Source organism: Grammomys surdaster, unplaced genomic scaffold (genome assembly GCF_004785775.1).
Source record: "Grammomys surdaster isolate TR1022 unplaced genomic scaffold, NIH_TR_1.0 125504, whole genome shotgun sequence".
Classification (NCBI taxonomy): domain Eukaryota; kingdom Metazoa; phylum Chordata; class Mammalia; order Rodentia; family Muridae; genus Grammomys; species Grammomys surdaster.
The window spans coordinates 409,904-419,351 of NW_021620360.1; the positions used below are offsets into that span (position 1 = coordinate 409,904).

At 56.3% G+C, this 9,448-nt stretch overlaps 1 protein-coding gene across 1 annotated transcript in view; it reads right to left on the minus strand.

Moving 5' to 3' along the window:
- Positions 1–216: 216 nt before the first annotated feature.
- The window catches only part of Col11a2 (collagen type XI alpha 2 chain), a 28,051-nt gene continuing 18,819 nt past the window's right edge, over positions 217–9,448 (minus strand). Inside the window, exons 39-66 of the mRNA XM_028786417.1 lie at positions 9,055–9,162; positions 8,856–8,945; positions 8,616–8,669; positions 8,304–8,411; positions 8,071–8,178; positions 7,917–7,970; positions 7,754–7,807; positions 7,489–7,596; positions 7,262–7,315; positions 7,008–7,061; positions 6,796–6,849; positions 6,616–6,669; positions 6,207–6,314; positions 5,864–5,917; positions 5,672–5,725; positions 5,524–5,577; positions 4,635–4,688; positions 4,330–4,437; positions 4,175–4,228; positions 4,002–4,055; positions 3,466–3,573; positions 3,307–3,360; positions 3,099–3,134; positions 2,850–2,903; positions 2,468–2,735; positions 1,911–2,023; positions 1,538–1,744; positions 217–1,174 (exon numbers count right to left, since the gene is read on the minus strand). Of these exons, the coding sequence (XP_028642250.1) occupies positions 1,034–1,174; positions 1,538–1,744; positions 1,911–2,023; positions 2,468–2,735; positions 2,850–2,903; positions 3,099–3,134; positions 3,307–3,360; positions 3,466–3,573; positions 4,002–4,055; positions 4,175–4,228; positions 4,330–4,437; positions 4,635–4,688; positions 5,524–5,577; positions 5,672–5,725; positions 5,864–5,917; positions 6,207–6,314; positions 6,616–6,669; positions 6,796–6,849; positions 7,008–7,061; positions 7,262–7,315; positions 7,489–7,596; positions 7,754–7,807; positions 7,917–7,970; positions 8,071–8,178; positions 8,304–8,411; positions 8,616–8,669; positions 8,856–8,945; positions 9,055–9,162 (2,421 nt within the window). The 3' untranslated portion in view covers positions 217–1,033. The remainder of the gene's footprint in view (positions 1,175–1,537; positions 1,745–1,910; positions 2,024–2,467; positions 2,736–2,849; positions 2,904–3,098; positions 3,135–3,306; positions 3,361–3,465; positions 3,574–4,001; positions 4,056–4,174; positions 4,229–4,329; positions 4,438–4,634; positions 4,689–5,523; positions 5,578–5,671; positions 5,726–5,863; positions 5,918–6,206; positions 6,315–6,615; positions 6,670–6,795; positions 6,850–7,007; positions 7,062–7,261; positions 7,316–7,488; positions 7,597–7,753; positions 7,808–7,916; positions 7,971–8,070; positions 8,179–8,303; positions 8,412–8,615; positions 8,670–8,855; positions 8,946–9,054; positions 9,163–9,448) is intronic.

The window sequence follows — 9,448 nt, forward strand, 5'->3', positions numbered from 1 at the left end:
GATGTCACTGGGGTGTCCATTTGGGGGTCTGTTCTTGCCACCCTGGCTATACAAACCCTGGGACCAGCTGGAGAACTTCTGTGTGTAGGGTGAAGCCAGACTTTTAGGGGACAGGAGCTTGGTGTGAAGCTTAGAGACTGAAATAACAACACAAGCACCAGAACACACCCAGGACGAGACAATCACATTATTTAACCGTCAGTCAGGAAGGGCGTGGGCATTGGGCTAGAGGGGTCCTGGGAGTCCCTTCTGGCCATAGGCTAGACAATAGCTTTCTTTCCAGGATCAGGGAAGGTGAGGAGATGTGGCCAGGACAGTGGCTCAGAGCCACTGGAAGAACATCAGTATCTCAATAACCTGCCAGAGGCGGGTCCCGCACAGCCCTCTGACCTGATCTTCCCTCGGAGAGTGGCCTGGTCTTAAATAGCAAGTCATTCTTCCCAGGGACAGATGTATCTTGGGGCTTACACCCTGGGGAAAGAGGGCTGGAGTCCTGAGGCAGGGGAGACCATGTGTTCCAGCATTCTTAGTGCTCCAGGTGGAAGGAGAGGTTCATTGCAGGAAGCCACACCCACAGGCACTAAGGAAAACCCTGAGGGAGGATGGGGTGCGGGCCCACCCTTGTAGCACCTGTCCCCAATATCTGCTGGGATTTTTGGCATTTCTCTCTTTATCTTCTTTGTTACTTTGTTCTTCCACTCTTTAAATAATTAATATAATTATTTTTTTAAATACAAAATACACAGTGTCTTTTCTCTTCCACTTATTTGGGGTGGTAGGGAAGTATTTTAAATAAAGGTCTCAGCTCTCTAATGAGTCATAAGTGGGAGAGCTGGAGGCCCAGGTACCACCCTTCCCCTGGGCTGTCCCAGCACCCTCTGGCTCACCCCTGGGTGCTGCCCTGACTTGAGGCTTGAGATGCCCTGGCCCAAGGCCCTCTAGATGATGAGAGATCCTCAGGAGAGGTGGCATGGAGTCCATGCTGTGTGACTCCAGGTGGACCTGGTTTTGGTTGACAGGGTCAGACACAGGCCTAGCCCATGAAGCAGACAGGCCCCAGAAGCACCCCTCCCCGTCTTGTGGGCGCCCCCAGGTCTGAGAAGGAAGCATCCAGCACGGGCAGCTGTTCCAGTACAGGCGTGCGCACCTCCAACACCGTCCGGCCTTGCTGGGTCTTCACAGGGGGGACAGGGAAGGAAGATCTGTGAGCATGGTGAAGCCTCCTTCAATGGGCCCCTGACCTCTGACCCTGGCTTCCCGCTCCCCCAAGAAACTTGACCAAGTGCAGATGATTCTGGATGCATGGCCTAGTATGTCAGTGAGTGTCCACTCTCAGGGGCATATGTTTGTAACCTCCGTGTGCCTCTGCTGGGCATCTGAATGTCCACGGTTGCAGGATCTTGTGTAACTCCATTGACTTCCATTTTTCCCACCCTTGAAGGTCCCTCCCCTCAGGGACATCTGGCACTGGGAAGCTGAGCCTGCCTGCTGGTTCCTATCCGGGACCTGCCACCCACCCAGCATTTCTGGTTCCCACCTGACAGCCATCTCTGAACTCTTTGACGTAGGGGCTAGTCTCAGGGCTCAGCTCATCCTCGTTGGCCCCTCGGAGTTTCAGGGGACCATCCTGGGACATGCCAGAGCAAGGGTAGGAGACATCCTGGTGGGCAGAGACGCTGAGCAGCCGCAGGAAGGTGAGCTGGACCACGCCCACTGGGGAGCCCTCAGAGTCCACATAGGAGAACTGGAAAGAAGAGACAGGGTGACAATGACCGCTCTGGGGAGCAGCCACAGATGGGGTGAGGGGTAACTCCAGTCTTGGGTCCCGAGGAAACAAAGGAAGCACCAAAGGTCACACAAAACCGAAGGAAGGGACAGGATGGACAAGACTGAGGGATAACAGCTCGCACCTGTGTGACATCATCCCTGGGCGTGACACACGTCTCTCCTCCTGCTGTAAAGTTGCAGAACACTCGGAAGGCATCCCGAGCGCAGCCCTGGTTGGGGTCAACCCAGTATTCTCCTGTAGGGGGAACATGAAAGTCAAGGTCACAGAGGTCTCAGGTTCCAAGATACTCCTTGATCTACAAGCTTCCTTCCCTTGTTCTGCCCCGGCGTCCCAGTCAGAGCCACAGCCCAGTCCCCCAGTGCTTTCCCACTCAGGGCTCTGTATGCCTCCGTCCTGAGCACCTTGTATCCCTCCCCAACCTCTGGTTGGTGCCTGCATCTCCAGTACTGACTCTGGGCTGCCCTGCGGAAGGACTGCGATGTGTAGCTGCAATGTGTAGCTATCTGTATGGATTCAGGTGTGTGTGCACACGTTGTATGTGTGTGTCTACTTTCACGGACACTAGTGCTCACAACCCTGTCAGCTGCTAGGACCCTGAAGCGCTTCACCCCCACCTTCACTAAGATCCCCACTCCCAGCAGCCACTTTGCAGAGCCCCGGCCTGAGGCTGGTGCTGACCATCAGGAAGCTCAGGGTGACACAGCTTCAAGTCCTGACAGGTTCGAGCAGGGCTGTCCTGGGTCCCTGTTGGCCTCCTCATCTGCTCGATCTCCTCCCGCAGAGAGTCCAGTGAGCCAAAGATCTCCTCCAGCCCCGCAGGACTGCCCGGGGCACCACCAGTGGGCATGGCCTCCTCCTCCTGCATCAGTTTGCTTCCATCCACAGAGCGGCGGGTCTTCTTGGGCATCTGGATGGGCAGTGGCTGGATCACCTCGCCCGGAGGACCCTGCATGGAGACAGAGGGGGTACAGTGAGGTCTCAGTGAGAGTAAAGGGTAGGTACAATGAATGGGCGCTTACAGCCAGAGCAGTGGATCCTTGGTTCCTCACTCCTCACTCACCGGGTGTCCTGGAGGGCCCTGGACGCCTTTCTCTCCTTTGGGTCCAGCAGGGCCCTAACAAAGGAATTAATAAGGTCAAGGAGGGGTCAAGAGATCAAACACAGGGTCAAGGTCACAAAAGGGTCAAATTGGTCTCGAGGCAGAAATGAGGGGTTTCACCACTGAGACAGGGAATGTGAGGTTGCCCTGGAGAGACAGGATTAGGGCCAGCTCAGGGAGGGCAAAACTCAAGGCTGATAGATTACTCACGGTGGCTCCTTTGGCTCCCTTGGGGCCGGAGGGTCCCTGTAAATGAACAGAAAGGGTCAGCTCAGGAAAGGGCGCAGGACTGGAGGGACAGTCACAAGTCTAGGAGCGGCACAGAGACATAGAGAAGAGAGAACTGTGTGGGACACAGGACTGGACGGGGAGTCTGTAGTAAGCTCACGGGGTTAGGAGGAGGAGATGGGGTACTTACAGGCATACCAGGAGGCCCTCCAGGACCGATGGGGCCAGATGCTCCTGGGATACCCTAGAACAGCAAAGGGAGAGGTTGGGTGTCTCAATCCCTCCACCCCACAGACCAGTTCCTGTCTCCACCCCATCCCCACATCTCTGAGCCATGCCCTGTACTCACCGTCTCTCCCTTCTGTCCGGGTGAGCCTTGAGGGCCAGGAAGGCCCCGGTCACCCTTCTCGCCTTGTTCTCCGGTTGGCCCAATCAGTCCAATGAGACCTGGGTGACCCTGTATAAAGGGAAGGGTGGTCATAGGGATGCTAAAAGAATGTACTCAGATGAGGAAGGGCAAGAAGACAAGACAGATGCAAGCTCTGGAGAAAGCTTCAGCTGGGAACGGTCCCATGAATAAGAACTCGAGGTCTGGCCGGGCAGTGGTGGCACATGCCTTTAATCTCAGCACTTGAGAGGCAAAGGCAGGTGGATTTCTGAGTTCAAGGCTAGCCTGGTCTACAGAGTGAGTTCCAGGACAGCCCAGGCTATAAGAGAAACTCTGTCTCGAAAAACCAAAAAAAAAAAAAAAAAAAAGAAAGAAAGAAAGAAAGAAAAGAAAAAGAACCCGAGGTCTGGGCACTGGAGGCCTGAAGCAGAAGAGTGGGCACTGGGCATCCCCATGGGATCTGGAGCTGAGATGTGTGACCGAGTATCTTCTCTTACCTTCTCCCCCTTGGCTCCAGCATCACCCCGGAGACCAGGAAGCCCTGGGGGTCCCTGTGGGGAGACAGGAAGTCACTTTCCTCAGAGGTAGATCCAAGGTCACCTTCTATTCCCTCTATGGCTCTGGCCAGTCCAGGGGACCCATCCATCCATATAGTGAGTGAGTCACCTACCACAGGACCTGGGGGCCCAGCCTGGCCTGTGGCTCCAGGGCGGCCTTGCTGACCCTATAGATTAGAGAGAACACCCCAGGGTCAGGAGGATTGTCGCTACGTTACACACTGCCCATGGCCGTCCCTCCTCCCAGAGCCTTCACACTGCAACTCACCACTGAACCAGGGAGCCCCCGAAGACCATCGGGGCCAGGCTTTCCTGCTGGGCCTGCAGGACCCACAGGGCCTGTCTTTCCCGGAGCCCCCACAGCACCAGGGTCCCCCTGAAACACACAGAAAGAACTTGTCCTTAAAGGCAGAGGAGGAGACGGAGGAGGTGTAAGGTGGAAAGGTTAGGGCTCAGAAACAAGGGCAGGGGGCTCAACACGGAAGAGGTGGGCACAGGGAAGGCATCTGGAGATAAGGCTGGGGAAGGAGAACGTGGGCTAAGTCCCGGCACCCAGGGTGGCCTCTCTGTCACCTTGGCTCCCTTCTCTCCTTGTCGTCCCTCTGGACCAGGAGTGCCAGCAGGTCCCTGAAGAAGATAGCAGGAAAAAAATGATAAGGTGGTAGCCAGCCAGACTCAACTCAAGCCCCTCCCATCCTTGCACACACACTAACATGCAAACACACAAACACACTTATGCACATACACTAACATGCACACACACTTATGCACACACACACTTATGCACACATACTAACATGCACTCACACATATGCACACACACTAACATGTACACACAAACATGCACACACACTTATGCACACATGGTAACATGCACACACACATATGCACACACACTAACATGCACACACAAACATGCACACACACACTAACATGCACACACACACTTATGCGCACATGCTAACATGCACACACATATGCAGACACACTAACATGCACACACATACTTATGCACACACACACTTATGCACACACACACTTATGCACACACACTAACATGCACACATACACACTTATGCACACACACAAACATGCATACATGTGCACATACAGAAAGAACCATTCACAGACAGTGAAGACAGGAGCAACCAGGCCCATCGTTAAAACAGAACCTCACTGCCTGTGGTGAAGAGCTGCTGGGCCACTTTCCCTCATCCCACCGCCTGCTCCACAAACTAAGAGGTTAAGCCCTTCATCCTGTGTCCATCTTGATAGGTCAGTAAGTAACAGATCAAAGCCCAGGGACAAAAACACCCAAGGTATCAACCACACCAAAGACAGCCAGCTACGCATACCACACCCCAGCCAAAGATAACCAGATACCAGCATCTCCCTGTCCATTCCCTGCCATTGCCTCACCTCCGTCCACCCAACCCAAGGACGGGCAGCTGAATCCACTTACCCGCTTTCCAAGAGGTCCAGGGGGCCCGTTCTCCCCGGTGGGACCAGGGGATCCCTAGGGAGGGAAGACATGAAGAGAGTAAGTAGGCCTTAGTCAAGAGACCTCTAAGAGCAGGTCCAGGGGAAGAGAGGGGCTGCTGGTCACTCACAGGCTGTCCAGGCTCGCCATCCTCGCCTCGGTCTCCCTTAGCACCATCCTGGCCCTGAAGGGGTGAAACAAACTCAGAGGAGGGTCCCCACATGGCTGACATTTCCAAGATTCACTCCTGCCATCTGCCGAGTTACCCCGCCAAACCCTGCCAGGCACACCTACAACAGTACCCCTCCCTGGAAAGACTTACCCGTGGGCCAGCTTCTCCAGGAGGGCCAGGGTCCCCAGGAAAGCCAACTGGACCCTAATCCAGAGGGAGAAAAAGGTCAGCACCCCAGCTCCCTATGGTCAGTCAGGGCCCATGGACACAAGGATACTCTCCTCATGCTTGGAACAGGGTCTCCTGCACCCCTCTTTCCTACCTCATCCCTCACTTCCCTCTGCTCTCTCCCCAGGAGACCACACTTCCATAATCTCCCTGCCAGACATCATCCCATCCCTAGACCCCCACATTCCAAAGTGTCAATGCCCACACACCGCCATACTCCAGAGTCTCCCATTCCCAGAGCCCCCCTTTCAGCTCCCAAACTCACAGGGTTCCCCTTGGGGCCATCATCGCCTGTAGGGCCTTTGGGCCCTGGTGGTCCAGCCTCTCCCGCCTGCCCAGCCTCTCCTTTCTCACCACGCTCTCCACGTGGACCCTGCAGAGTGAGTGGAGGGGGTCTTGATGTCAGAGAGCTGGTCCCTCCCTACCCTCAAGACAGCCTCAGCTGCCTCTCAGTCACTCGATGACAGTGGGATAGTCAGAGTCAGGCCAATAGGGGGTATCCTGGCCCATCCTCCCTTCAGGAAAATAAATGGTGACTGGGCTCCTCCAGCTCAGAGATCAAGCAAGGAGCAGACTCCTTGTCTGCTGTGGAGGTCCCAGAACAACCAGAGAATGTGAGGGTACAGTTGAAGGGCAAAGCGGTTAGAGAGCGAGGCCTCAGAGCTGTCACTCACCTTGACGCCTGGCTCGCCCTGGACGCCCGGAGTCCCTGAATCCCCCGGATCACCCTACAAACAGATGAGTATCTAAGTTTCCCTCTCAAATCCTGACAACCCCACATCTCAGTCAAGAACAGGCAGAAATCTAACCCTCACCCCCTGCCAAGACTGGTACCTTCACCCCTCCCCAGTTACCTTCTCTCCAGGGGGACCCAAGTTCCCAACACCTCCAGGGGGACCTTGTGGGCCCTGGAAGAGGAAGAAAAGCCATTTTAGGGATTGCAGAAGCCTGGCTGAGAGCCCAGCAGGGAGGCATGGTCCCAGCGCTGTAGGGCTCCTCCTGGTGTCTGCGATGGAACTAGGGTTTACAGTCTAGGGGAAAGGAGGCAGGGGGTGAGGTGACTCACATCAGCACCACTGGGTCCAGCGGGGCCTCGAGGTCCTGGAGGGCCAGGGGGTCCCTGTGTGGGTGGGGTACAAATGCATCAGGATGGGGAAGGAAGGAAGAGGAGGAGCTAAGGATGGATGGGGTGGGTGAGAGGGGGTGCAAGCAGAGGGCAGATAGTGGGGCAGCATGCATGCTGTGAGGTCAGCAGTGGAGCCTCAGGCTGGGGACTGGCTGGGTGACATTGGGGCTTGGGCAGGGGAGGGTCGCACTCACCATAGGCCCCACGTCTCCTGTTTCTCCCTTCTCCCCAGAAGGTCCTGGCAGGCCCTGTGCAGAAACAGGAAGCACAGACCCAGGTGATCAGCCCTCATCCCCCAGCCCTGCAGCGGCAGGCTGGTCCTCTGTTCCTACCTCCCCAGTCGCCACCAGCAGGTAACTGACAGGTGCTCACAGGCCCATCCTGAGCCCACCTCTCAGGCCCTGTCCCCAGCCCTGCTCACCTGTAGGCCAATGGGTCCCGGGGGCCCATTGAATCCTCTTGTTCCTTCGTCACCTTTGGCTCCAAAGTGTCCCTGGGGTCCCCGAGCTCCAGGCTCACCATCAGCTCCCTAGAGCAGGGACAAGACACAATGGTAGGTCATGGGTCAGCTGTCCTCCATCTATAAACTCACACAGACTTGAGCACCAGACACAAGGAAGTGTGGGAACTGAGGCAGACTGGAATTTAGGGGGGTTGGGGCTGTGTGGAAACTCAGAGTCACTCACCGCAGCTCCAGGTTGCCCCACAGGACCGATGGGACCAGGAGGGCCAGGAGGGCCCTAGGAAGAAAGGAGAAGTCAGAGATACCAGGACAGGTGGGGTGGGCACAACAAGGGAGGGATGAGGTTAAAGGTCAGGAGGTCAAGTGTCAGGGTCATGGATATTTACGTGTTCACCCTTGTTTCCCTTGGTTCCCTTCTGTCCAGGGTCTCCCACTTCACCCTGCAGGAGATTGATGAGAAAGGAGATATGCAAATTACAGAAGGCCAGCAGTCTCCCGTGGGGAGAAGATTGGACACATCTGTAGGTTCAGGTTTGTCACCTTGTCTCCGTCCTCTCCAGCCACACCTGGGGGTCCTGCGGGACCAGGAAGCCCCACAGGGCCCTGCACCCCATCACGACCAGTAGGACCAATAGGGCCTTTCTCACCCTGCAGGAAATGAGGGAAGAGGTAATGGCTTGGATGCAGCCTCGCCTTCAAGTTCCCCCCTCAGAACACCTTGGTAACCATCACTCCTCAGTTCACAGATCACAGCCTCCTGTCCCCATGCTCACCGGCACGCCTTTCTCTCCTGCTGCTCCAGGGGGACCTTGTGGGCCTGGACGCCCAGGGGGACCAATGGGGCCCCCTGATCCTGCTGCACCTCGCTCACCAGGAGAGCCCTGAGAGAGAGAGATGGAGTCAGACCCTCCAGGAAAGGAGACTCCAGGACCCCTGACCATAGATCTCAGGACAACAGAAAGTTGAATCCATCCTGAGTTACCTCAAATTCCCTCATGCCTAGGTCCACAACCTGCCCAGAATCCTCCCTCACCAATCCCCTTTCCTGGTTCCTGCCCACCACCTCTCGGGAGCCCCAGACTCACTGCAGGGCCAGGAGGGCCAGCCGGACCTTCATTTCCTTTCAGGCCTGGTCCGCCCTGTGAACCAGATTTAGGGTAAAAGGCGAATGAGTAGGTAAGACTTCACAGGCATGGGCCCCCTTCACGACATGCTGGGAGGTGTGGGCTTTGGGAAGATGTAGGCCCAGTGAGAGAAAGTGGGGTGTAATATCAATCAGACCAGGTGTATTCATAGGCTGTTGGCTTTGGGGGGGTTACACTCACAGCAGTGCCCGGGAGGCCTCGCTCTCCTGGGAAGCCTCTCAGACCAGCAGGACCGTCCTTCCCAGGGGCCCCAGGGGGACCAGGATCACCCTGAAAAGAAAGGAGGGTAATAAGCCATAATTTGAGCAGAGACTCTGGTCCCTCAGAGTCACACTGGCAGCTCCCCCCACCAACTCCTCTCCGCCAGGCCCTCACCGACCTTGGTCCCTTCCTTCCCAGCTGTTCCAGGCAGTCCTTGCTCTCCAGGAGGTCCTGGGGGGCCAGGGTGACCTCTCTCCCCCATTGGACCGCTTTCTCCAGCTGCTCCCTGGGAAAAGCACAATCTAAACTCAGCTCCGTCTGCCCCAAGACCTCACTCTGCACACCGCAAAGTGCCAATCGAGGGCCCCTCAGTCTTGCCCCAAAGCCACAGGAAATTGTTGATGCTCCCCTGGCTGCCCCTGGGGCTTCCCATCCCCAGTGTGGGAACCTTGTGTCATAGCCAGGAAACTTCCTTGGGGGGGGAGAAGAAGGAGGAGGAGGAGGAAGAAGGGGAAGAAGAAGAGGAGGAGGAGGAGGAGGAAGAGGAGGAAGAAGGGGAAGAGGAAGGGAGG